This window comes from Loxodonta africana, chromosome 14 (genome assembly GCF_030014295.1).
Source record: "Loxodonta africana isolate mLoxAfr1 chromosome 14, mLoxAfr1.hap2, whole genome shotgun sequence".
In the NCBI taxonomy this organism is placed as follows: Eukaryota; Metazoa; Chordata; class Mammalia; order Proboscidea; family Elephantidae; genus Loxodonta; species Loxodonta africana.
The window spans coordinates 57125108-57150380 of NC_087355.1; the positions used below are offsets into that span (position 1 = coordinate 57125108).

The 25273-nt window shown below is 39.2% G+C and overlaps 1 protein-coding gene across 7 annotated transcripts in view; it reads left to right on the forward strand.

The window, feature by feature from the left end:
- OXR1 (oxidation resistance 1) overlaps positions 1-25273 on the forward strand; it is a 149280-nt gene that overhangs the window by 54773 nt on the left and 69234 nt on the right. The window contains exons 1-2 of one of the 7 annotated variants that reach the window (XM_023545939.2): positions 2844-3133; positions 25164-25246. In XM_023545939.2, coding sequence (XP_023401707.2) covers positions 2935-3133; positions 25164-25246 — 282 coding nt within the window. In that variant the 5' untranslated portion in view covers positions 2844-2934. The other 6 variants (XM_023545941.2, XM_003408429.4, XM_023545943.2 and 3 more) reach the window with 6 other exon arrangements.

Below are 25273 nucleotides of genomic sequence, written 5' to 3' on the forward strand. Positions count from 1 at the left end.
GGACATCAAATGGTAACTTCAGAAACCCTGGCAGTGTAGTGGTTAAGTGCTACGGCTGCTAACCAAAGGGTCAGCAGTTCGAATCTGCTAGGCGCTCCTTGGAAACTCTATGGGGCAGATCTACTCTGTCCTATAGGGTCGCTATGAGTCAGAATTGACTCGATGGCACTGGGTTTGGTTTTGGGGTTGGGTATTTGGTAACTTCAGGAGAATAGTAATGATTCAGACACCAAATATAGATAAATAGAAGAGCACTGACTATATGAGTAAACGGATTTTGGAGACATTAGGACTCAGCTGAGTTTAAATCAAAATTTGTAAAGCACTCAGTCATCAAGGTTATCCATCTTTCTCTAGCATCTCTAGCCTTCCATGAAATAGAAGCAGAAAAAAAAAAAAATGATGAGTTAAATGCCTATAAGCCTGTATTTGAATTGGTAGGCTATACATTCCTGCTAAGGTTGGATGTAAAAGTGCAGATTTAATCAGGTGTAGAAGAACACAAACACTATTTTGGATATACTTAACACAAACTAAATGGTAAATAGTCCCATTTGGGAAAATGTGCAAAGTATTTAAAAAAAAAAAAAAAAGGTTCAATTTAGTTAATCAGGCTTAGACTTAAATCATTGAAATTCAATTTTAAAAGCTTATCAAGTCTCTCAGAGAACTTACAAGTGGTGCTAAGAAGGGCAGTGCTTCCTTATCACATGGAATTCTCAGGAATAAATAAGAACCACTTACTTTCTACCAAATAGGTCTTTAAGAGGTACAGAAGGAAGTATGGAGCAGTGCTTCCCCAAACAGCACATCTGAATACATGGATGATTGCTGGATGTGCAGATCCCTGGGCTCCTTTCCCGTAGATGCTGTGAATCTTGGGCTGCAGCTCACATATTCAATTATTGTTACAAAACCAAATCCAGTGTTTTCATGTAGATTCTGACTCATAGTGACCCTATAGAACAGAGTAGAAGTGCCCTATAGGATCTCTCGGGAGCAGCTGGTGGATTTGAACTGCTGACATTTTGGTTAGCAGTCAAAGTCTTCACCACTATGCCACCAGGGCTCCAGGATTGTTATAGTCAAGTATAAAGGTGACTCTGATGTTGGAATGATGTTTGTCCAACCTGGTGTTGTTAGGGACCCCATGTGACAGAGTAGAACTGCCCCATAGGGTTTTCTAGGCTGTAGCTTTTACTGGAGCAGATTGCCAGGTCTTTCTCTTGCAGAGCTGCTAGGTGGGTTTGAACAGCCAAACTTTCTGGCTGGCCGCCATTATGTCACATGTTCCAACCTAGTAAGAATTTAAGCTGAAAATGGTGAGGGTGGGTAAAAGATCAAGTGATTTAAAAAAGGGTGGGGGGGGGATAATCTTTAGCAGTTTGCCAAAAAGTAAGTCCCTGCAAGATTTTCTGTGCTCCATTATTTGGAGCAATTCACCTCTTTTTCTACAAATACATTAATACTGCATATTGTTTCCAAGAAAGAGGATTTATTTACTTAATGCTCGGGAAATTAAAAGAGCTATAAACAGACAAGAAAGTAAAGAATAACCAGAACTCACAGGGACAAAACTGGGAAGTAAATATCTGTCAATAGTCATTGCTCTTTCTCTGCCTAAAGGAGGATGAGGTTCTTGGTCCCTAAAAGGCAGCCCTGCAAACTAAAGCCTTTAGTTACTGTGTCTTACAGGACTCGATTCAGGGAATGTCAAACACTAACTTCAGTTCTGGAAACCGTGGTGGCATAATGGTTAGGTGCTAGGGCTGCTAACTAAAAGGTTGGCAGTTCAAATCCACCAGGCGCTCCTTGGAAATTCTATGGGTTGGTTTTACTCTGTCCTATAGGGTCGCTATAAGTCTGAATCAACTCTACGGCAGTGGTTTTTTTTTTTTTTTTCCCCTTGGTTATAGGGTCGCTATGAGTCGGAATCTACTCCACGGCAATGGGTTATGGGAACTTCAGTTCATAATGCCACCAGACCAAAACCAAACCCAGTGCCGTCCAGTCGATTCCGACTCATAGCGACCCTATAGGACAGAGTAGAACTGCCCCACAAAGTTTCCAAGGAGCGCCTGGCGAATTCAAACTGCCGACCCTTTGGTTAGCAGCCTAGCACTTAACCACTGCACCACTAGGGTTTCCCATAATGCCACAGTAAACTTAAAATATGACTATTAATGCCTTATTTTACAAAGACGGTCCCATAAGCAGCATTTTTATCTGAGTTGGATTCTGTTTTGACTATGATTGTAGTCTTAGGTTAAAACCTACCCGTCCTCCCCCCCAAAATTACAAGCTGCAAAAGTTTTATGTGGATTGTGCCCCCACCCCCCATCCGCAATACACAAAGAAACTTTTGCTAACATCTTCCGGGTTCCTGAACCCTATACCAGTTCCAGCGGGGGTAATTTTTGTATTATTTTTATGCCCTGCTGCCCTCGGCCCCCGGGCTAGGCCTCCTCTCCCTTCCCTAGCAGCCTTGACAGTCCGGTCGGGTCCAGGACGGGGCGGGGCGGGGCAGGGCGGGGCAGGCCTGTTCCACTGGAGCCGAGCGGGTGTAGGGGGGAGGAATAGAATTGGGTTTGACCTGCTTCCAAACCACCCTCTTTCCGAACCTCCCTCCATTCCAGTCAGAATGAGACATCTTTGAAAGCTCAGTTAGTTACATTCCTGATCGAAGTTTGGAAGCAACAAGAAAAACTTTTCACAAACTTTTGTCCGGCTTCCGCTCCCCCGACGCGGAGTTTCCAGATGGTCCGCCCCCGGGCCTAGCGAGGGACGCCCCCTCCCCTCCCCCCTCCTGTGAGGCGCGCGTAGCCACCGCCCCCGGGTCGGGTCGGGCTGGCCGGCGGGTGCGCGCCGTGCGGCCGCCGCCGAGGAAACCGTCGTCTTCCTCGGCCCCTGCCCCGCTGCCTGACCCGTGGCAGCATGGAGTACCTGACCACGTTCACTGGGAAGGGCGGGCGCCTGCTGCGGGGCACGGCCAACCGCCTGTGGGGGTTTGGGGCTGGCGGCGAAGCCCGGCAGGTGCGCTTCGAGGATTACCTGAGGGAGCCTGCCCAGGGGGACCCCGGGTGCGGATCTCCGCCCCACCGGCCCCCGGCGCCGTCCAGCCCGGAGGGACCTGGTGAGCCCACCCTTCTCTCGCCTCCCGCGCGGCCAACGGGCTGGGGGAGGCGCGGCCGAGGCGCGGGGTCCAGAAGGCGGTCCACGCGTACCAGGCGGGTTGGCAGGTGTGCCTGGGCCGGGGGCCGGGCGATGCGGCTGGGGTGGTGGCGGAGGGGCCGGGTGCGGAGGGCAGGGCTGGGCACGCTCCGGGGACTCACGACTTTCTACTGCGTCGCAGCTCTTCCTGCTCAGCCCTTCCTGCTTTCTTCACCTAGACTCGACTTTCTTTACCCCGCCAAGTGTTTCGAGGGTAGGATCGGCTTCTTTTGCCCTCTCACGGCGAAGTGAATCCTGAACCAATTATGACGCCCGTGCTTTTAAGTCTTAGAGATCAGTTAAAAACGCCGTGCCAGGTTTGGGCTTTGGTCAATCTTTTTGGTATTTGCCAACTATTAGGATTCATTTCAGCACTTAAAAGTAAAAAGCAAAATAATACTTCGGAAAAGAAAATGCTTAATTTAAACGTTGGCTCCTAGTTGATTTTTGTATTATGTGCTTATGAAGGCTACATGTTGTCTTGTGGTGGCAGTACCGGGAAACTTTTTCTCACTTACCTTTTATACTGATTATTGTGTTAGTCGTCTTTCAACATAGTGGCATTGCACCATCCTTTAAAAAAGAAATCAGTCGTTTTGGCATGGTATTGGTATCTTAAGGGGATTTTTTTTTTTTTTAAGCGTTTGTTACGTAAAGGTATTAGTGTAACACATACGGTAACTTTTCTTGGGTCGTTTCCTTCCATAAAAAGTGACAAACGTGAACATTTATTTTATTTTTGTTATTTTAATATATGTGTTTGGGTTATGAGAATAAATATGTGAGCATTAGAGAGTTTGGAAAATAGAGAAAGCAGAAAGACTAACCCCACATCCTTCCATTCGTTTTAAAGCAGTGAAAACATCTGTTGATCTGTGTGTAATATAAGCTTTGAAGAAATTTGAATATTAAAATCTAACCTTAGCGTGGAAACACTGGTGCCATAGTGGTTAAGAGCTACAGCTGCTAACTACAAGGTCGGCAGTTCAGATCCACCAGGCACTCCTTGGAAACTCTGTGAGGTGGTTCTACTCTGTCTTAAAGGATCGGTATGAGTCGGAAGCCATTCCAGGTCAACGGGTTTAACATGACCCCTAGAGCTGGATCAGGGAAGTTTATTCTTCTAGTTCCTTAATTCCCTACATCCTTAAATATTTTAATAATTTTTTCCTCACTTTACATAAAATGGAAACCCTGGTGGCATAGTGGTTAAGTGCTACGGTTGCTAACCAAGAGGTCAGCAGTTCAGATACAGCAGGCGCTCCTTGGAAACTCTATGGGGCAGTTCTACTCTGTCCTATAGGGTTGTTATGAGTTTGGTTTTGCATAGAGTATGTGTATTTTTAGAATTCCTGCTTGTAGAATTAGAAAATGAAAAGGGCGAATAGTTTCTTTTTGTACTAAAGGGGACATTAACCAGATGCAGAATCCTCTTAAAGGTGGGACCAGGGATGAGGATTGGAACATTAAAATATTTGAACAAAGAATTTTCTTTTTGATTTTTCAGTTGCCTAATTGAAAAGTTTATATGTGACCAGCTTCTAGATAGAAAATTCAGAAATATGTGGGGTGACAAACTGCAGAGTACTATGACCAATATTTTAATGTATACATCGGATTCAGTCATTCAAAAACATTGAGCACACAGTTATATCTGACGCTCTGCCTCAGAATAGCAGCTTCAAAACACTGTGTAAATTTCTCTTCCATTGAAGCTGCTTTTTGAACTGATAGCACATCCTTTAATACCCATGTTGTTGTTTGTTACAGTTGAGCCTATTCCGACTCATGAAGGCCCTGTGTGTTGCAGAGTAGACCTGCTCCATAGGGTTTTCTTGGCTGTAAACAGAAGCAGATCACCGGGCTCTTTCTTCTCAGGTACCACTGGGTGGGGTGGGGTCTAACTGCCAACCTTTAGGTTAGCAATCGGAGCACAAACTGTTTGTTCCACATAGGAACCTTTTAATATTGGTGTTGTTGTGTGCCCTCATGTTAATTCTGACCCATAGCGACCCCATGGACAGAGTGGAACTGCCCCTTATGGTTTCCTAGGCTGTAATCTTTATGGGCACAGATCACCAGGTCTTTTCTCTCACTGAGCTTCTTAGTGGATTCAAACCACTGATCTTTCAGTTAGCAGCCAAGCACTTAACCATTTTGCCACCAGGGCTCTTTTTTTTAATACTCATGGTGTCCCCAAATCTCTGACACAGGTTAGATGTCTTGTGATGTAGCAGTATGACCACAGTCAGGTGAGCAGATACATCCTAGCGTTAACTTGCTGAAAGAATTTGGACAAGTTACTTAATCTCTTTGGTCTTCTGTTTTCTTGTTTATAAAATGAGGATCTAATCTCAAAGGTTCTCAGTTCTAGAGCTCTGTTTCATTTGGAGTCAGAACCGGTGAAAATCATGGGTAATAAAGCTAGGAAATACCTTTTGAGGGTGAAAATAGTGTATGTCTGTGATTTTATCGTAAAGAGTTCTGAAGGCAGTTCAAGAAATAGGTGTCCCAGCAATAATTTATTTGATCACCCCCGCCGTTGTGAAGATAAGTATAACTTCTCAAGTTGACTCTTTTGGAAGGCAATGCATAGATATTTAAGTAAAATATAAATGGTTCTTCGTTAATGTTTAGGCAGCCTTTGCTTAAAAAAAGAGCTGTGTTCTTTACAGCTGCTTACCAGATTGGTTTTGGCTGTATGTAGGATAGTTCTTTGCCTTGTCTTTCAGAATGAGCATCTGTCAGTATGTTTGAAGGATTTCGTTTGCTCTTTCTGCTTGTGACTACCTTATTTCAGCATTTTATAATAGCTGCTTAAGTTTCCTGCTGTCTGTCACCCTTCAGTTCTTTAACAAGTCCTGTGTATCGTGGCAGTATTTTTTTCTTTTCAATTTCTTTTTTTCTCTGTTCTTTTTCTTTACGGAGCAAATTAGTTTCTCATTGAATAGTTAATACACAAATTGTTTTGTGACATTGGTTGCCAACCCCGTGATATGTGAACACGCTCCCATTCTCCACCCCGGGTACCCTGTTTCCATTCGTCCAGTTTTCCTGTTCCTTCCTGCCTTTGCTTTTGGGCTGGTGCACCCACTGGTGTCGTATACATGATTTAACTACGAAGCACGTTCCACACGTCTGTTATTATTGGTCCTATCAAAACAAAACAAAACCTGCTGCTGTTGATTCGATTCCAACCCATCATGACCCTGTAGGACACAGTAGAAGTACCCCATAGGGTTTCCAAGGGGCAGCTGGTGGATTCAGAACTGCCAGCCTTTGGGTTAGCAGCCAAACTCTTAACCACTGTGCCGCCAGGGCTTCATTTGCCCTATAGACCTGTGACATCTTTGGCTGAAGGTGAACCTTAGGAGTGACTTCAGTACTGCGTTAAAAGGGCATCCAGTATTTCTTATACAGATACTTCCACACTTGTAGATTGGTTGTACTTCAGGGCCCCATTTGTTGTTAGTGATCTTACCCCTCACCATTTCATTTCAATAATGATGTTGATAAAATAGTTTTATTGTCAGCAGATTGAGGATCAACCAGATAAAACTCTGGTCAAATCTTTCTGATTTTACTTATTGTTACTGTTGTCCTTACTTATCTCCAAAGTGGCTACTTTTGTTCTTTCTAGCTTTTAGTGTTTACTAGCTCCAACATTATCTCTCCATCAGAAAAAATCATAATTGAGACTTTAATATAGTAAGGATTTTATCATGCCATTGCTCTAGTTTACAAAAATTACAAAGGAAACATCTTACTATACAATGCTTGTTCTTGCTTAAAGGCTAAATTATGATTTGAATTAAAGAAAAAGTTGTTTTTTTTTTTTTTTTTTTTACCATAAATATAGCTCTTATTTGGGGGAGTAGATGTAAGTCTATATTGTGTAGCCTTTGAAAGTATTCATTTTACTCAATCAGATAGAAATAAATAAATGTAGATAGACTTAATTAGTAAGAGTCTCAACTTATTGTAATAGAAACATGAAATAGTTTTTGTCTTAAACTGCCCCAGCTGTGTTATGTCAACCCTCTTTTCCCTCTTAGTGATAAAAACCAAAAACCAAACCTGTTGCTATTGAGTCGATTTCTGACTCATAGCGTCCCTACAGGACAGAGTAGAACTGCCCCATATGGTTTCCAAGGAGCTCCTGGTGGATTCAGACTGCCAACCTCTTGGTTAGCTGCTGTAGCTCTTAACCGCTATGCCACCAGGGTTTAGGATCCTTTAAATACACCTCAACCCTGAATTTTCTTTTCATTTACTTTTGGCAGTTAAAATAGCATTTTTCAGTTATTAAAGACTCAGTTCCTTCATTTTAAAATTTCAATCTCATATTCAATTTAAAGCTCCACCCAACCTACTACCCCCAATTCCCATTCCTGGTTACATTTGGAGTGGAGGGGAGATGTGGCCTTGCTCTCACAAATGCCCTTCTCTTTTGCTGATGCATCTTCTCTGGTCTTGGGTTAGAAGAAGGGATATAAACAAGAGACCATTTTTCCATGCTGATCTCCTCTTTTGGCCATTGATGGGAGGAGGATGATGGTGAGGAGCAGTAGCAGAAGTAATGATGGAACTAGTTCTGTTAAAATGACTACTTCTATGTGAAAATGCTAACCCCAGTAATCACCAGTTCCTTTTAACGTCAAATGTGGGCCATTTTCATCTTTTAATACCAGCTGTGGATCTTAATTGCAGATTGTTGAACTGGGCTCCTGAAGTCATTCTGCTTTATAGCATATGTATTCATGGGCGTGTGTGTGTGTGTGTGTGTCTAAATAGAGTTTATGAAGAATAAGGTAAATTAAGTTGGGAACATATTAAATTTTTACAACTTGAATCATTTTACATGTAGTGGAAGAACTGTTTAATAAGGATTTTATTAATATTTTTCTTAAATGATTATCCTTGATGTTTTCATTTTGTAAGTTTGGATTTTAATAAGTTTCCTTTTAGCCAAGGACCTTTGCATATCTCTCAATTCGTTAAAGTATTTATTGAATGATTTAGTATTAGTGACTCTGGGGGTATGCAGGGCTGAATTTAAAAGGTTCGTAGCCTTTAAGGAGTTTATAATCTAGGAAGAAAACTAGAAATTGTATTTTATTAGATCATTTTACTGAATTCATGATTTGAATCACAAGCTCATTAAAACAAATTCTGGGGCAGAATTAATTTCACTCCATGTTCATAGCAGGAAAACCCTAAATGCTAAATGATATATACCGGAAGAAGGGTTCAGATGACTGAGATTTATATTCTTGTTACTAGTTCACTTTTGATAATCATGAAAAATGGGTAAACCAAAACATGGAAGAATAATAATATTTAAAACTTTGATAGTGCTTTCTATGTGTCCAATATCCTTGAGCACTTTACATATTTATTTCACCCTCAGCAACAACCCTATGATGCAATTTCTTTTAGCATCTTCATTTTACAGATGAGGAATTGAAGGCCTGTTAATGATCCTGTTTACTTGGGAAAATAGACAATGAACATGGAATTTATAACTGACAAGTAATTTATAACTGTGGTGGGTATTAGCAGTGGGAAAGAAAATATGCTATGGAAGTGTTTAACACGGATTCCTAACCTGACATTGGAGGAAGGGAGTAAAAACCACCATCATCTTTGACTTGGATTAGGGTGATGGCTGTTGAGGTAGATGGAAAAATAATGATGATAATTAAAATAGTAATAACATCGACAACAGTAATAATGATAGCTGCTAAGAACATTTTATGGGGCAGGCACTAAGCAAATATTTTTATTTAATCCTAATTACAGCTCTGTGAAGTATATACTATTATTATGCCATTTTCCATATGAGGAAACTGAGCCAGACAAAGAAATAAGACAGATAGAGAATCCATTCCGATGCTATTTTTAGTGTACCTCTATTTTTATGAGTTATAGCTCCGCCAGACAAAAAAAAAAAAGTGAAGAAAATGCAGAATTCTGTTTGTCATGTAAGCTGTTAAAGTTAAAACAAGTTAGGAATGAATTAGGTAAAAGTTATGAAGGGTAGAATGGATTAACATCGATGTTTCTTTAAGTTAGAAAGATGTCTCTTTCTCCCCTCGTTGGTCAGTGTTGGAGGAAGATAATGCTAGATGCCTGCAGCCTTAGTGTCATTTCCTGAGGTGGGAAAGCCCGCTAGTTGATAAACCACTTCAGTCTGCTCTGAGGGCAAACCCAACTACTTTGAGTTCATCGTATTGTTATCTCAGTGCAATTACTCTCAAACATGAGATCAATTTGCCCACTTTAGAATTGCTGCTTTTATCTCAGAGCGTAGCTGATCTAAAGTGTGTTATATTGCCTGTCATTTTAACAGACAAATACCTCTAAGTAGTTGAGGCTACAGTAGTTCATTGGTCCTCAAACTTCAGCAGGTATCAGAATCACCTGAAGAACTTGCTGAACAGATTATTGGACCTGGTTCAAACCCACCAGCCACTCGGCAGAGGAAAGATGTGGCAGTCTGCTTCCATAAAGATTTACAGCCTTGGAAACTCTGTGGGGCAGCTTTACTCTATCCTCCACAGCAACAGGTTTTTTTTTTTTTTTTTTTTTTAATAGGGTCGCTATGAGTTGGAATTCTCTCTCGGGTTACCCAGAATTGGAGTCCCTGGGTGGCACAAACGGGTAAACACTCAGCTACCAACCAAAAGGTTGATGATTTGAGTGTCCCCAGAGGTGCCTAAGAAAAAAGGCCTGCAATCTACTTTTGAAAAATCAGCCGTTGAAAATGCTATAGCATACAGTTCTACTCTGACGCACATAGGGCTCTTATGAGCCAGAATCGATTAGATGGGAACTGGTACTAGTACCCCAGTTATTAATTCAATAGCTTTGGGTTGGGTCTCAAGAATTTGCATTTCTACCAAGTTACCAAGTAGTGCTCATGGTCTGGGGATTGTACTTTGAGAACCACTTCTTTGCTTAGTGGGTGAATCTTTTAGCCATGAGATTAAAAGTAGATATAGAAATGATGAAAATTATTAAACTGATAGTATTAATATTTTTGTATTAAGCTTAGGAATAATTATATATTTGGTCTTTCAAGTATTAATTTGGCATATTAGAGTACTTACAAATTAGTTTTGTGAACCTAATTTAAGCTGTAACTTGTATAATTGTTTTTTGACTTGTGATTTTATATTGAAAGCTACAAGAATTTGGCTAATTAGAAAATATTGTAATATTGCCAGAAATTCAAGCCAGATTCAGGAGAGGACATGGTACAAAAGATATCATGGCTGATTTCAGATGAATCATGGCTGAAAGCAGAGAATACCAGAATGATGTTTATCTGTATTGACTATGCAAAGGCATTCAACTGTGTGGATCATAACAAATTATTGATGACATTTTGAAGAATGAGAATTCCAGAATACTTAATTATGCTCATGAGGAATCTGTATATAGGGGTACCAGAGGCAGTCCTTTGAATAGGATAAGGGGATGCTGGGTGTTTTAAAGTCAGGAAGGGTTTTCGTCAGGGTTGTATCCTTTTATGCTTATTCTATCTGTGTGCTGAGCAAATAATCTGAGAAGCTGGACTGTATGAAGCAGAATGTGGCATCAGGATGGGTGGAAGACTCATTAACAGCCTGTGATATGCAGATGATACAAGATTGCTTGCTGAAAGTGAAGAGGACTTGAAGCACTTACTGATAAAGATCAAAGAGTGCAGCCTTCAGTGTGGGTTACAGGTGCATGTGAAAGCTGGACAGTGGATAAGGAAGACCAAAGAAGACTTGATTCCCTTGGATTATGATGTTGGCGAAGAATATTGACTATTCCATGGACTGTCAGAGGAACAAACAAATCTGTCTTGTGAGAAGTACAGCCAGAATGCTCCTTAGAAGGAAGGATGGTGAGACTTCATCTCACATACATTGGATATGTTATCCAGAGGGACCAGTCCCTGGAGAAAGACATCGTGCTTGGTAAAATAGAGGGTCAGCAAAAAAGAAGACAACCCTAAACAAGCTGGATTGACACAGTGGCTGCAACAGTTGGCTCATACATGGCAACAATTGTGAGGATGGCACAGGAATGAGCAATGTTTCATTGTTGTACGTAGGATTGGTATGAGTCAGAACCAGCTCTGCAGCACCTAACAACAACAGCATATGTAAGAATTTAATTATCCAAGTTTACAAAAAGGATTGATTGTTTAAGGGTATTTAGTTTGTCCATTTTGAGCTGATCAACTACCAAGTACCCCAGAAAGTGTATTAAAATTTACTAGATTTGTAAGTAGGATGTAGTTTGTATTTGAAGACTTTTAAGGGAAAGGCTTTTATATTTGTAACTTCAATAGATGGAACTTTAATTTTTAAAAAATTAAAGTAACTAAAATAGTTATTTTGTGTATGTAAAAACTCCCTCCATGGGCACCAGCAAATTCACATTAACAGACTCTTGATAAGTCTTGTTGGTACTTTATGGTAAGTTTTAAGTTTTAAGGTCACATAAATGTGTTATAGAATGGCCACAAATTTGCCTCTGTTTTCTAGCAATCAGTGAGAAGAGGGAAATACGATCAGACATGATTCACAGCTTTCCTAAGATAAAGATTAGTCTATAACTTAGGCAAGTCAGGAGAAACACAGCTGTTCCCGATAGTAAGAACAAAGAAAAAATGCTCACAGAATTCTGTACTATAACAAAAAGATCCTTACCATGTTTGCAGTAAATACAGATTCCAATTTCAAAAAGCTGTTTTTTTGACACCATCCTTTAATGTAGTTCAGTGGTATAACACCAAAATGCAAGGTAGTAAAAGCAGTTCTGTAGAGGGCCAAAGTGATTAACCAAAATATATAGGAGAATAGGTTTTGGATTATAGACTTTAAATTTTCTACAGCAGTGCTACTGAATTGAATTTCTGCAATAGTGGAAATGTTCTGTATCAGTGCTGCCCAATATGGTAGCCACTAGTCACACATGGCTGTTGAACATTTGAAATGTGGCTTTAGTGCAAGTGAGGAACAGATCTGAAGAATCTAGATTTTATATGTGTACTGTCCAGTATGGTAGCTGTAGGGCACAAGTAATTTAAATTTAATTTAATTTAAAATTTTACTTCTTCAGTCTCGTAACCATGTTTTAAGTGCTTTGTAGCCATGTGACTAGTGGCTATTGTATTAAACAGTGCAGATATAGATCATGTCTATCATCACAGAAAGTTTTATTGAACAGCATTGTACTAGAGCAATGGGTCTGAGTCCTGGCTGGACATTAGAATTCCCTGGGTAGCTTTATAAAAATTCTGATGCCAAGGTCCAGCACCAAACAAACCAAAGTCTCTCTGTGTAGGAACTGGACTAGCTTAAGTTTCTCAGGCGATCCTAACGTGTAGGTAGGGTTAAGAACCACTAATTTAGGAAGTAAGGTTTCAATCAAGCTTTTAATAGTTACTGAGCCTACTTTGGGTATGCACCTGTTGTGTGATGCTGGTTAAGAAAACAGATGTATGCTTGTGGCTTGAAGAATTACTGAAAGAATTTGGTCTTTGTCACCAGTTCCTATGCTTCTCTTTTGTATCCTTTATAATAAAACTGCAGTCCTAAGTTCTGTAAGTCGTGTTAGCAATTACTGAACCTGGAAGGGTAGTGAGAACCCCCAAATTTGTAGTCTGCAAATCAGAAGTGCAGGTACCCTAGGGACCCTCAAGCTTGTAGCTGATGTCCTAAGAGGGACCTGTTGGCTACCCCCAAATTTGTAGCTAGCAGGTCCCTATGGGGCAGTTCTGCTCTGTCCTGTGGGGTCTGTATGAGTTGGAATTGACTCGATGACAGTAGGTTTGGGATTTTTTGGAGATCAGATTGTGGGTATCCTAGAGACTCCCAAAGTTGCAGCTGGTATGTGAAGTCTTGAGCAAACTTGGCAGTCTGGAGGACTTTGTCCTTTAACCTGTGAGGTCTGACCTAGCTTTGGTGGTTAGGGTCGGAAGAAGAAGTACTGCATTTGCAGTTGGTGTCTGAGAAGACATTTTCGAGTTGGTGTGGAAGACATACAACTTAATGTTTAAATTGCGTGTCAGCCTCTGGATCGAAATGAGACCTTCTTAGAAAAGTTGAGGTAACTGACAATGAGAAATTCCTGATGGGAAGGCATATTTACATGCGGAGCAAGAGAGAGGCTGAAGTTACAACGACTGATGTAGCAAGGTCTTTGTGGAGTAATTGCCCTGGTTTCAGGAGTTAGAGAGTTTCAAATTTTGAAATTTAAAAACTACCAAAAACTATAATCGTCCATTTTTGCATCACCCACAATTAACAACCATTAATATCTTGTCATTATTTGCTTCCAACCTTTTATAAGGTACAAAGTTGTTTTTTTTTATTTTTATTTTATTGTTTTCATAAAGGATCACAAAGCAATTTAGGTTCCCATTCAACAGTTTATACACAAATTGCTCAGTGACATTGGTTACATTCTTTACAATGTGTGAACATTCTCATTATTTGTGTTCTTTTTCTTTTTCCATTAATCAACTTTCTCTGTCCCCTTACATTCTCATCTTTGTGTTAAAGTAATTGTTGACCATTTGGTCTCATATAGGTGATTTTTTTTTTTAAAGGAGCACAGTACTTATGTTGTTGTTAGGTGCCATCGAGTTGGTTCCGACTCATAGCAACCCTGCGTACCACAGAACGACACATTGCGCGGTCCTGCGCCATCCTTACCATCATTATGCTTGAGCCCATTGTTGTAGCTACTGTGTTAATCCATCTGTTGAGGGTCTTCCTCTTTTCTGCTGACTGTGAAGTTTACCAAGCATGATGTCCTTCTCCAAGGACTGACACTTCCTGACAACACGTCCAAAGTATGTAAGATGCAATCTCGCCATCCTTGCTTCTGAGGAGCTTTCTGGTTGTACTTCTTCCAAGATGGTTTTGTTTGTTCTTTTTGGCAGTTCATGTTATATTCAATATTCTTCGCCGATGCTACATTTCAAAGACGTTAGTTCTCCTTCGGTCTTCCTTATTTATTATCCAGCTTTCACATGCATATGATGCAATTGAAAATACCGTGGCTTGGGTCAGGTGCACCTTAGTCTTCAAGGTGACATCTTTGCTTTTCAGCACTTTAAAGAGGTCCTTTGCAGCAGATTTGCCCACTGCAGTGGGTCTTTTGATTTCTTGACTGCTGCTTCCATAGGTGTTGATTGTGGATCCAAGTAAAATTAAATCCTTGACAGCTTCAGTCTTTTCTCCATTTATCATGATGTGGCTTATTGGTCCAGTTGTGAGAATTTTTGTTTTCTTTATGTTGAGGTATAATGCATACTGAAGGCTGTGGTCTTTGATCTTCATCAGTAAGTGCTTCAAGTCCTCTTCACTTTCAGCAAGCACGGTTGTGCCAGTAATATTTATGATTTTTTTGAGCCAATTTGTTACTTAGCTACAAGGTGACTTTAGGTTAGTTTCAGTTCAAGGTTTGAAGAGTACCTCAGGGCAGTAGTCTAAGGGAGTCCTCCAGCCATCAATATCTCTAAAACTAATCAGACTTCAGAAACTCATCCTTACAATTTTGTTTCTCTAGAACCACTCTCAGTACCAAAATGTCTTAGGCTGGATTGATTCTCTAGAGAAGCTAAATTAGTGAAGAATGTATATATATTCTGATGTGAGCAATATATATATATACTATATATATATATAATAAATAGTAAAGAATATATTCTTTACTATATATATTATTCTTCATTGTATGTATAATATATATGTTATGTAAATAATATATAATATATTCTTCACTAATTTAGTTCTCTTGATTTATATCAAGGAATTGGCTCACACAGCTGTAGGGGCTGGAAAGTACCAAGTCTGCAGGTCAGGCTGGTGGCTTCTCCTGATTCACATGGTTGCAGGGGCTGACAAACCTAAAATTGGCAGGTACGATGACAAGCTGCTGGTTCATGGGGTTGCGGGGCTGGTGAATCCAAAATCTGCTGGTCAGGCAGCAGGCTGCTGGCTCATGTCCCACAAACCAGAGATCAGAGGATAATGAGGCTAATTGCAGGTCCAGTGAGATTGAGCCTTGCCAAAGCATCTGTATATATTGGATACAGGCCACACCTCCAAGGAAGCTCCCTTCCAACTGACTGGTTGCTCACATCAGATCACAAAATAGAGGATGATTATATAATACCTGCAAAACCACTAGCCTAGCCGAATTGACACATAACCTTAACCATCACAATCCATTTGTCAACATGGTACCTGTACACATTGCCTTAAGCCATACATAATCTCTAAATAAAGACAGTTATAAAGTCATACTTGTACCTAACATGATACAACTAACATGCGTACAACTGAAAATGCACTAGCCTTGTTTACATCTTATATTTTATAATAAGTAATGGAATAAAGGAGGAAAGAAAACAAAGATATTTGCTATATATGTATATATACACACACACATACTCTTATAACTAAATAAGAAATAACAATTATAGTCTTCGTTTCTGCACCTGGTCACGTGATTGTAGCTGGTATTTAGAACTACCTTCTCCCACCACGTATTCGGTATTCCCTTTACCCTCAGACAGTTATAAAGCCATACTTGCACCTAACATGATTCAATTAAATTGTTCTAAAATTCCTGTTCTTTGCAATGTAATCCATAATTTGTTATGAGCCACAGTCAAATGCCTTTGTGTGGCTGATAAAACACAGATAAACATTTTTCTGGTGTTCTCTGCTTTTGGCCAAGATCCACAGCATCAGCAGTGACACCCCTATTTCATATCCTCATCTGAATCAAGCTTAAATTTCTGCAAGTACCCTGTCGGTGTACAGCTGTAGTTGTTTTTGAATTACATTCAGCAGAATTTTGCTAGCATGTGGTAGTGATGGTATATTCAATAATTTCTTCATTCTGTTTGATTGTCTTCCGTTGGTATGGGCACGAATGTGGATCTCTTCATTCAGCCAGCGAGGGAGGTGTCTTCCAAACTTCTTGGCATGGACAAATAAGTGCTTCCAGCATTGCGTTTGTTTGTTGAAGCATTCTGTCAATTCCTGGAGCCTTGTTTTTACTGATGCCCTCAGTGTAGCCTGAACTTCTTTCTTGATCATATGCTACCTCCTGTAATGGTTGAATGGTGGCCAGTGTTTTTTTTTGGCGTGGTGATTTTGTGTATTCCTTCAACCTTCTTTTGATGCCTTCTGCTTCATTCAATTTTTTGTCTACAGAACCCTTCAGTAATGCAACTTGAGGCTTGAATTTTCCCTTCAGTTCTTTCAGCTTGAGAAATGCCAATCATTTTCTTCCATTTTGGTTTTCTTATGTCAAGTCTCTGCACATTTCATCATGATACTTTGCTCTGTCTTCTGAAGCCACCCTTTGAACTCTTCTATTCAGCCTTTTACTTCATTTCTTCTGTTCACTTTAGCTGCTCTGTGCTTAAAAGCAAGTATCAGAGTCTCTTCTGATACCCATTTTGGTCATTTCCTTCTCTCTTGTCTTTTTAATGATCTTTCACTTTCTTCCTGCCTGATGTCCTTGATGTCTTCACTCTTCTGGTCTTTGGTCATTAGTGTACAGTGAGTCAAATGTATTCTTGAGTTAGTTTCTAAATTCAGGCAGAATGTATTAATGGCCATACTTTGAGTCTCATTAACTTGCTTTGATTTTTTTCAGCTTCAGCTTGAACTTACACATGAACAATTGATGATCTGTTCTGCAGTCACCCCCTGGCTTTGTCTTGACTGATGATGTTGAATGTCTCCATCATCTCTTTCCACATTATATGGATGAAAAATTATATTTCCAATGTATAAATCATTGGTATTGCAGAATTTTTTCATGCTGTCTTTGGAAGTGTTTCTATCACCACAGCTGTATTTTCCAACTATTGATCCTTTGTTTCCAGCCTTCATGTTCTAATCACCAGTAGTTATCAGTGCATCTTGGTTGTCCAACAAATTTCTGACTGCAGCAAGTTGTAAAATTCGTCAGTTTCTTCATCTTTGGCATTCATGGTTGGTATGTAAATTTGAATGATAGTTGTATTACCTCTCCTTTCTTGTAGACCTATGGATATTAACCTGTCACAGATCACGTTGTATTTTAGAACAGGTTTCGAAACATTTTCTTTTTAACAATGACTGCAGCATCTTTACTCTTCTATTTGTCATTCCCAGCATACTCTTTGTCATTCCCAACATAGTCGACCATGTGATTGTTGAATTAAAAATGGCCAATACAATTCCATTTCAGCTCACAAATGCCTAGAATATTGATCTTAAAGTGTTCTATCTCATTTTTGATGTCTCCCCATATTTCTTGATTCATGCTTCGTAAGTTCCACATCCCTGTTACTAATGGATGTTTGCAGCAGTTACTGTCATTTTGAGTTGGGCCACATCAGCAAATGACAGTCCCAAAGGCTTTATTCCATCAGCATCATTAAAGCAATAAATTTCCATCTAAGTTGAATCCTACAAGTGTTGATACACTGTGCTTTAATAACTTGGCACAAAATATTTTCTGGCATCTGTTGTAATTTCTTCTTTTACCTATGCACTATTTGGAAGTACTGCTTAATTTACCAACATATAATGATTTCTTAAATTATTCTTTTGTAAATGATTTTTAGCTTACTTGCAGTGTGGTGAAAGAAAATACTGTAAAGGAGTTCAAACCTCTGAAATTTGTTGAAACTTTTCTTACAGTCACAATTAAGTGCTCCATATGTACTTGAAAAAAATACATTCTGCAATGTATGGCATAGTATGTGTGTAGGCATACGCACATGCGTGCTTGTGTGCGTATGCACGTATGCGTGAGGTCAAGTTTGATGACTGTGTTGTTCAAATCACCTATATCCATACTGATTTGATATTGTCTCCTTATTTTATAAGTTACAAAAAAAAAGGTTGATTTGCACACACAAAAAATTTGAGACGCACCGTTAATAGAACATTTGAAGGAATCAAACTTGCAGGCTGAGTATATGACAGAACAAATAGACTTCCTTATAAAAGTCCTGACTTGTGGTGGTAACATCAGCAGTTTTCAAATCTTCATTAAACTAATATGATTGTTTTCTAACTTAGTCATTGCGGTGGGCTATACTTTTGTTACTAAGTGTCCCATATCCATCCCTGGGGAGGAATATAAAATATACTTCATCATCCCACTGATGTAAGGCTTGGCCAATGAAACATGAACGGAAGTGATATGTGACTTCAGGTAGAAGCATTAAGAGTCAGTATTATACATCTTATGCTCTCTTATCCCTCAACTCAAGACCAGAATGTTCAAGAGGATGGTCAGCTTATTTCATTGCGTTCTGGTATTTTCATGAATAAATGGTTTAATGTGGGTTATTAAAATTTACAACCATTTTTATGATAGACATTATTACAAAATGTTTTAAAATATTAAATTATTAAAGTGATTATTTTCAAACTTTTATTTTTATTGTACTTTATCCAATTTATTTTTATCGTACTTTAGATAAAGTTTTACAGAACAAACTGATTCCTCATTAAACAATTAGTACACGTATTGTTTTATGACATTGGTTAACAACCCCATGATATGTCAACACTCTCCCTTCTCAGCCTTGGGCTTCTTATTACCAGCTTTCCTCCCCCTCCTGCCTACTAGTCCTTACCCTGGGGCTGATGTGCCCCTTTAGTCTTGTTTGTTTTATGGGCCTATCCAATCTTTGGCTAAAGCGTGAAACTCAGGAGTGACTTCGTTACTGACTGAAAGGGTGTCCAGGGACCATACCCTCAGGGTTTCTCCAGTCTGTCAGGCCAGCAAGTCTGGTTGATTTTCAAACTTTAAACTAGAAACTTGGTACATTAGTTTTCTTGACCTGAATTGCATTTCATGGTGAACTCTTGAAAATGATAGTGGAATTGTAGACTTCATAGTAATTAAATGTTTATTGAATTCTTGAGATATTAGGAAATTTAGATTGAAAACTACTATTAGGCAAAGTACATGTTATTCCTAAAATCAATGGAGGAAGGATATATATCGTTAGTTAAAAGTAATCTGTAGCCTGATCATCTGCTTTCGAAAAGGTCGCAGTTCTAAAAACCCTATGGAGCAGCTCTCCTCTGCACATACGGAATCACTGTAAATCAGACTCAGCAGCAGCTAACAGCAACAAAAACAGGAGGTTGCCTTTTTTTTTTTTTTAAGGAGTTTAAATTATAAAATGAGGTGGTTTTAGCTCCCCCTGCTGTTCATGTAATAAAAATAAATTGCTTTTTAAAAAATATTTTACTTTAACATAATTTTAATACTTCATTTTCTCATAAGAAAAGAAAACTTAAATATAAAAGCTCCAATGTAGAAAAATGAGACTATTCCACATGACTGGAGTGAAATTATCCAGTGTAGGAGACTTAACATCTGCACAGTAGTGTTATCTAATATAGAGCCATTTCCAGCAGTCATCTTAGAACTGGCTTTCATGGCAAATTTTTTCCTCTGATCCAAACCGTGGTGGCATAATGGTTAAGTGCTACGGCTGCTAACCTAAAGGTCAGCAGTTCAGATCTGCCGGGGGCTCCTTGGAAACTATGAGGCAGTTCTACTCTGTCCTGTAGGGTCGCTATGAGTTGGAATCGAGTTGACGGCAATGGGTTTAGTTTTTGGTTTTGATCCAACGTTCAGTCTAGAATCATGCTTTACACTGAGTTTCCATGGCTCTTTAGTTTTTTTTTAATTTGGAACAGTTCCTCACCTATCCTTGTTATTCATGTTACTAGCATTTTTAAAGAATGCAATTCAGTCCCTTAGTGTGGGATTGTCTGATGTTTCCTTCTGATTTGGTTAAGTTTATCCACGTTTGGTGGAGATACCACATCGAATGATGTTGTGTCTTCATTTCTTCACATTAGGAAGCACAAGCTGTTTGTCTATTATTAATAGTATTAAGGGTTATTGTTTGGTTAAGGTGGTATCTTCCAGGCTTTTTCACAGTAAAGTTACCATTTTTCTTTGTAATTCCTAAGTAATCTGTAAGGAAATACTTTACAACTGTGTAAATAAAGCATTCTTCAAACTTTCTCTTAGTAGTTTTTTATATTCATTCATGATTTTTATCTGTATTAGTTATTACTACATTCATGCTTCATTTAACATCCATGATTCATTCTGTGAAATAGATGTTGTGCAAACACCATATTATTTAACAAAATATATGTGCTTTCTCAGCCCCTGTCACCCTCTCCAGTCCCCTCAATTCAGTGGCTTCTTCAAGGCCAGGGCACCTCTCTGATCCCTCTTCTCTAACCCCAGATCCCCCAGTCCACACACTTTCCTAAGCACCGCCCCCCCCCCCCACCCCACAGCCCTTGCCTCTTGGTCCCTTCCCCAGTGTCCCTGCTGGAGCTTGCATCCCGCAGGAGCCTGGCTGCACTAACCTGATTCAGAAGAGCAGCCAGCCACTCACTGCACGCCATGAGCAGGCTGCAGAGGTTCTCCTGAGTGCCTGCAGCTGCCCCACCACTCAGCGTTAACTTGTCGAGGTTTACCGACCTCCAGTGACTAGTCCCCTCATCTGCATGGGACTCCCTGCCCCTCTCCCCTTCCCTTCCTTCTCCCTCTGCCCATTTCTTCCTGGGCCCAGACAGGTGCATATACTTAGCCATATATACTTAGCTGTATACACAATATATGCTTAGCGAAGCTGTTTGGGACCACGAACAAATATGCCATCAGACGTTGCTCAAATGGATGTTATGTGGTACATGACTGTATATTAGTTGCCAAGAAGTGATTTTCTAGCTTTATTATTCTTCATTTATTAGTTGGCTTTGTACTGTAGAGAAGAGCTTTTTATTCTCCCGTTTATGTATATATATATATAGTTATTTGTTCATTTATTATCAGTATGGACTCGCAGATCCTTAGTTTATTCACTCAGTTATGTCACTATTTTGCCATTATTTATTTTGATCCTCAAATTAGCTTTGGCCAGTGGGAGCCCCTTTGCCTTCGTTATCTAGTGCTGCTATAACAAAAATACCTCAGGTGGGTAGCTCTAACAAATTCATTTTCTCACTGTTTACTTACGTGTTCTTGGCTCCTTGGTGATCTTCATGTGGCATGGCATCTCTCTTCATCTCTGCTTGCTTTTCCACTTGCTTAATCTGCACTTTTATATCTCAAAAGAGACTGATTTAAGATATAGCCTACACAAATACTGACTCATTAACATAACAGAAAAAACCCATTCCCAAATGGGATTGTAACCACTATAGGGGTTAGGATTTGGAGCACACATATTTGAGAGATGAAGTTTAATCCATAACATCCTTCAAGCTGAGTCTCATGACCTTTTGACATGTCTGCATCTTTTTGGGTCACTTCCTTTATAGCATACCAAGATGGTCCACACTCATCATACTTTCCCTGATCTGCTGTAATCTTGCATTTCTCCAAAAAGTCCTGATTCCTTTTAGTTAAGAATCGTGTTTGGAAACCAAGATCAGGCACCAGGGGTGTTATTATTACCAGTGTTGTTGCTTCGAGACCCTTTGAGAAGGCAGAGGTAGGCAAAAATGGCGATTTCATGCTGTTCAGCCACATGTACACTTTTGTCTAGGTGCATGTATATATATAACACATGCACATACGGTCTATAATTTTAGGTTTATATTGACACCTGTAATTCCAATCCAACTCTTCAGAGTTCTCCCTTCTCCCATTTCATTTTTGTATCTTTTTGCGCTAGTGAGAAGCCTGGTTCCTAATAAAATCATTTGTTCAATTCTATAACAAAATATTTTCAGAATTCCTACTCCATGAAAAATGAGCCTGTTAAATAGTTAATAGACCTACTAATAACTCTATTAAGTCATTGTTTTTTGTTGGAGTGTATATAGACAAATCTCTGTTCAAAGTTACTTGGATTAGTTCTATTTCAGGGTGGTTATATTCATTTGGGAGCCCTGGCGATACAGTGGTTAAGAGCCTGGCTGCTAGCAGAAAGGTCAGCAGTTCGATTCCACCAGCTGCTGCTTGGAAACCTTATGGGGCAGTTCTACTCTGTCCTATATGGTTGCTATGAGTCAGAATCGACTCAGAGGTAACAGACTTAGTTTTGTTTTTTTATATTCATTTAAAATACAATTAGGTTGATTTGTTGCTGTTTATATGTGCAATTTTTGAGTGTTTTTTTCTCCCACTCTTCCTGTTAACATTTATTAGTGAACATATAAAACATTAACATAGTTCTAAGAGTTGAAACTATAAGGAAAGGTATATTCAGAAAACCACTTTCTTTTCTGTCTCTACTACCCCAATCCCACCCCCACCTGTAATTAACCAGTTACATTAGTTTCTGATTTGTTTTTTCTGTGTTTCTCTTTATAAAAATAAGCAAAAGGTAGCATACTATGTCTACTCTTTATACTTTGCTTTTTTCACTTAATCAAAATATCCTTCATATAATATCTATAACAGTTCATTGAAAACTTCACAATAGGACTCCATTTTGTGGACTATTTAACCAGTTTTCATATGTACAGGGTATTTATCTTTCTATATTTTGCCATTTTAGATAATACTGCAATGAATAAATTGCATATGTATTTGTTGGAGGCATGTATATATTAAAAAAAAAAAAAAGACCAAAGCAGTTGCTCTCTGAGTGGATTGTGACTCATGGGAACTCCGTGTGTTTCACAGTAGAACTGTGCTCCGTAGGGTTTTCAGTGGCATGATCTTTTGGAAGTACATAGCCAAGACTTTCTTCCAAGGTACCTCTGGTGGGTTTGAACTGCCAGCCCTATGGTTAGTAGCTGAGCGCTTAACCATCTGTGCCACCCTGGGTTGGAGGCATGAAGTCTGGGTAAATTCCTGTAAGTAGGATTTCTGGGTCAAAGGTAAATATTCAAGTACCCAATGTAATTTTTTAGATATTGCTTAGTTCCTCTCTGTAATTGTACCACTTTGCATTCCCACCAGAAATGTAGGAGAATACCTGCCTTCCCACAGCCAAAAGTGTGTAGTCAAGCTTTTGAATTTTTGCCAGTGTGATGAGTGAGAAATGGTATCTCAGTGTCGTTTAAGTGAACATTTCTCTTATGGAAAATTAATGACATTCTTTAAGAATTGTGACAGTTTGAGGTACAGTTCAAGTTACTGTTTCAGAATGTTCATTCAAACAAGGTGTTTGCCATGTGTCAGGCCCAGGCCCTTTGTTGGGCACTGAGGAGACAATGTTGAACAAATCAGGCACTGTGTTTTGGAGATTAAGAACACTAAAAGCTGTAAACATAAAATTGAGTCAAATGTTATGAAGGCGACTTAAAGGTGCCGTGTGATTAATATCAGAGGCTTGATTCAGCCTAGGTGATCGGGAAAATTTTCGGACAGTTTTCTTTTTAAGCATTGCAGAGCTGACTGTTCTGTTTTTTTTGGATTCAGACTTGATACATCTTCATTAGAGCCATTCACCAACTGAGCTAATAAAAAAAAAAAAAAAAGCTAATAGGTACGTCTAAACAAACTGTTAGGAACCCTGGTGGTTAATGGTTAAGTGCTTGGCTGCTAACTGAAAGGTTGGCTGTTCAAACCTACCCAGTGGTTCTACAAGAGGAAGACCTGGCAGTCTGCTCCCAAAAAGATTATGGCCAGGAATACCCTATGGGGCAGTTCTGCTCTGTTGCATAGAGTCGAAAACCCTATTGGACAATTCTACTCTGTCACATGGGGCTGCTATGGGTCGGAATCGACTTAACAGCACTGACAACAACAACAAACAATTATGGTCAAAATGTCAGTCTATTAAGATTGATGAGAGGAAGAACAGTAAAACAGTTCATTTTCTAAATTACTTGGGTTTAGGTAGAACAAATATTTCATTGAAAAATATAGTTTTAATCTTGTAAAATTTTGAGGGTGACTATAACATTTCTATATGTTTACTGTGGATACTCTTGTTCAATATTGAGATATTCATGTTAAGTACCTTTTTGGAGACTCATTTAAATTTTTTATATAAAAAAAGCAAGTGATATTTTCTCAATTCATTGCTGTCAGCAGTTCCCGAATAGCCCTTTAGGAGCTGAATGTGCAATTGTTGTTAAATGAAGTATAGATGAGAGAGTTAACACTAAAGCAAGGAAAAATCTATTCAGAATTGAAACTGAAACAGGTTCCAGAGTCTTGAGATGTAAATGGTAATGAAATGTTCAAGTTAAATGTCTTCGTAAGCAAGTGAAAAATGATTGGTAGTTGATCTGAACTGAAATCCATAAAAGTATGTTTATATATGACACCTCATCTTACTTCATGCTGCATAAATAAAAAACATAATAAATTTAAAATAATCCCATAGAGAAGACTGTGTCTTTAACTATGACTTTTGGGCACACAGAAATTTTCTTCCAGGAGGACTAATATTATATTTTTCAGACTTGGTTTGGTTAACATTATATTATATATGTATGTATATAAAAAACTTGTTGCCATCAAGTTGATTCTGACTCATAGCGACCCTAAGGGGCAGAGTCAACTGCCCTATAGGGTTTCCAAGGAGCAGGTGGTAGATTGGAACTGCCGAGCTTTTGCTTAGCAGTCATAACTCTTAACCGCTGCACCACCAGGACTCTGTGTGTGTGTGTATGTGTATGTGTATATATATATATATTCAAATTTGTTACAGTTGGGTTAGATATGTTGAAAGAACTCATCCATAATTCTTTTGAATTGATTTCCAGTTATTATCATGGTTCATACTGGTCAGTTCCTAAAGTAAGCAGGGAGGGAGTACATTTCCTTTTTCTGACAGTTGGTTTCTTAGAGCAGAGAATCACAGGAAGCCAGCTGTATGACTAGTGAATTAATATCTGCCCAATGAGCTCTATTCAGCAGTCCTTGACATTACTCTGAAAAGAAAATGAATTTAACAGGATTTATGCCTCAATTATTTTCAGACACTGGCCAAAAGAAGACCCTAGACAAGAAAGATGGGAGAAGAATGTCTTTTCAGAAGCCTAAAGGGACTATTGAGTATACTGTAAGTTATTTGCTTTTGGAAAAGCTG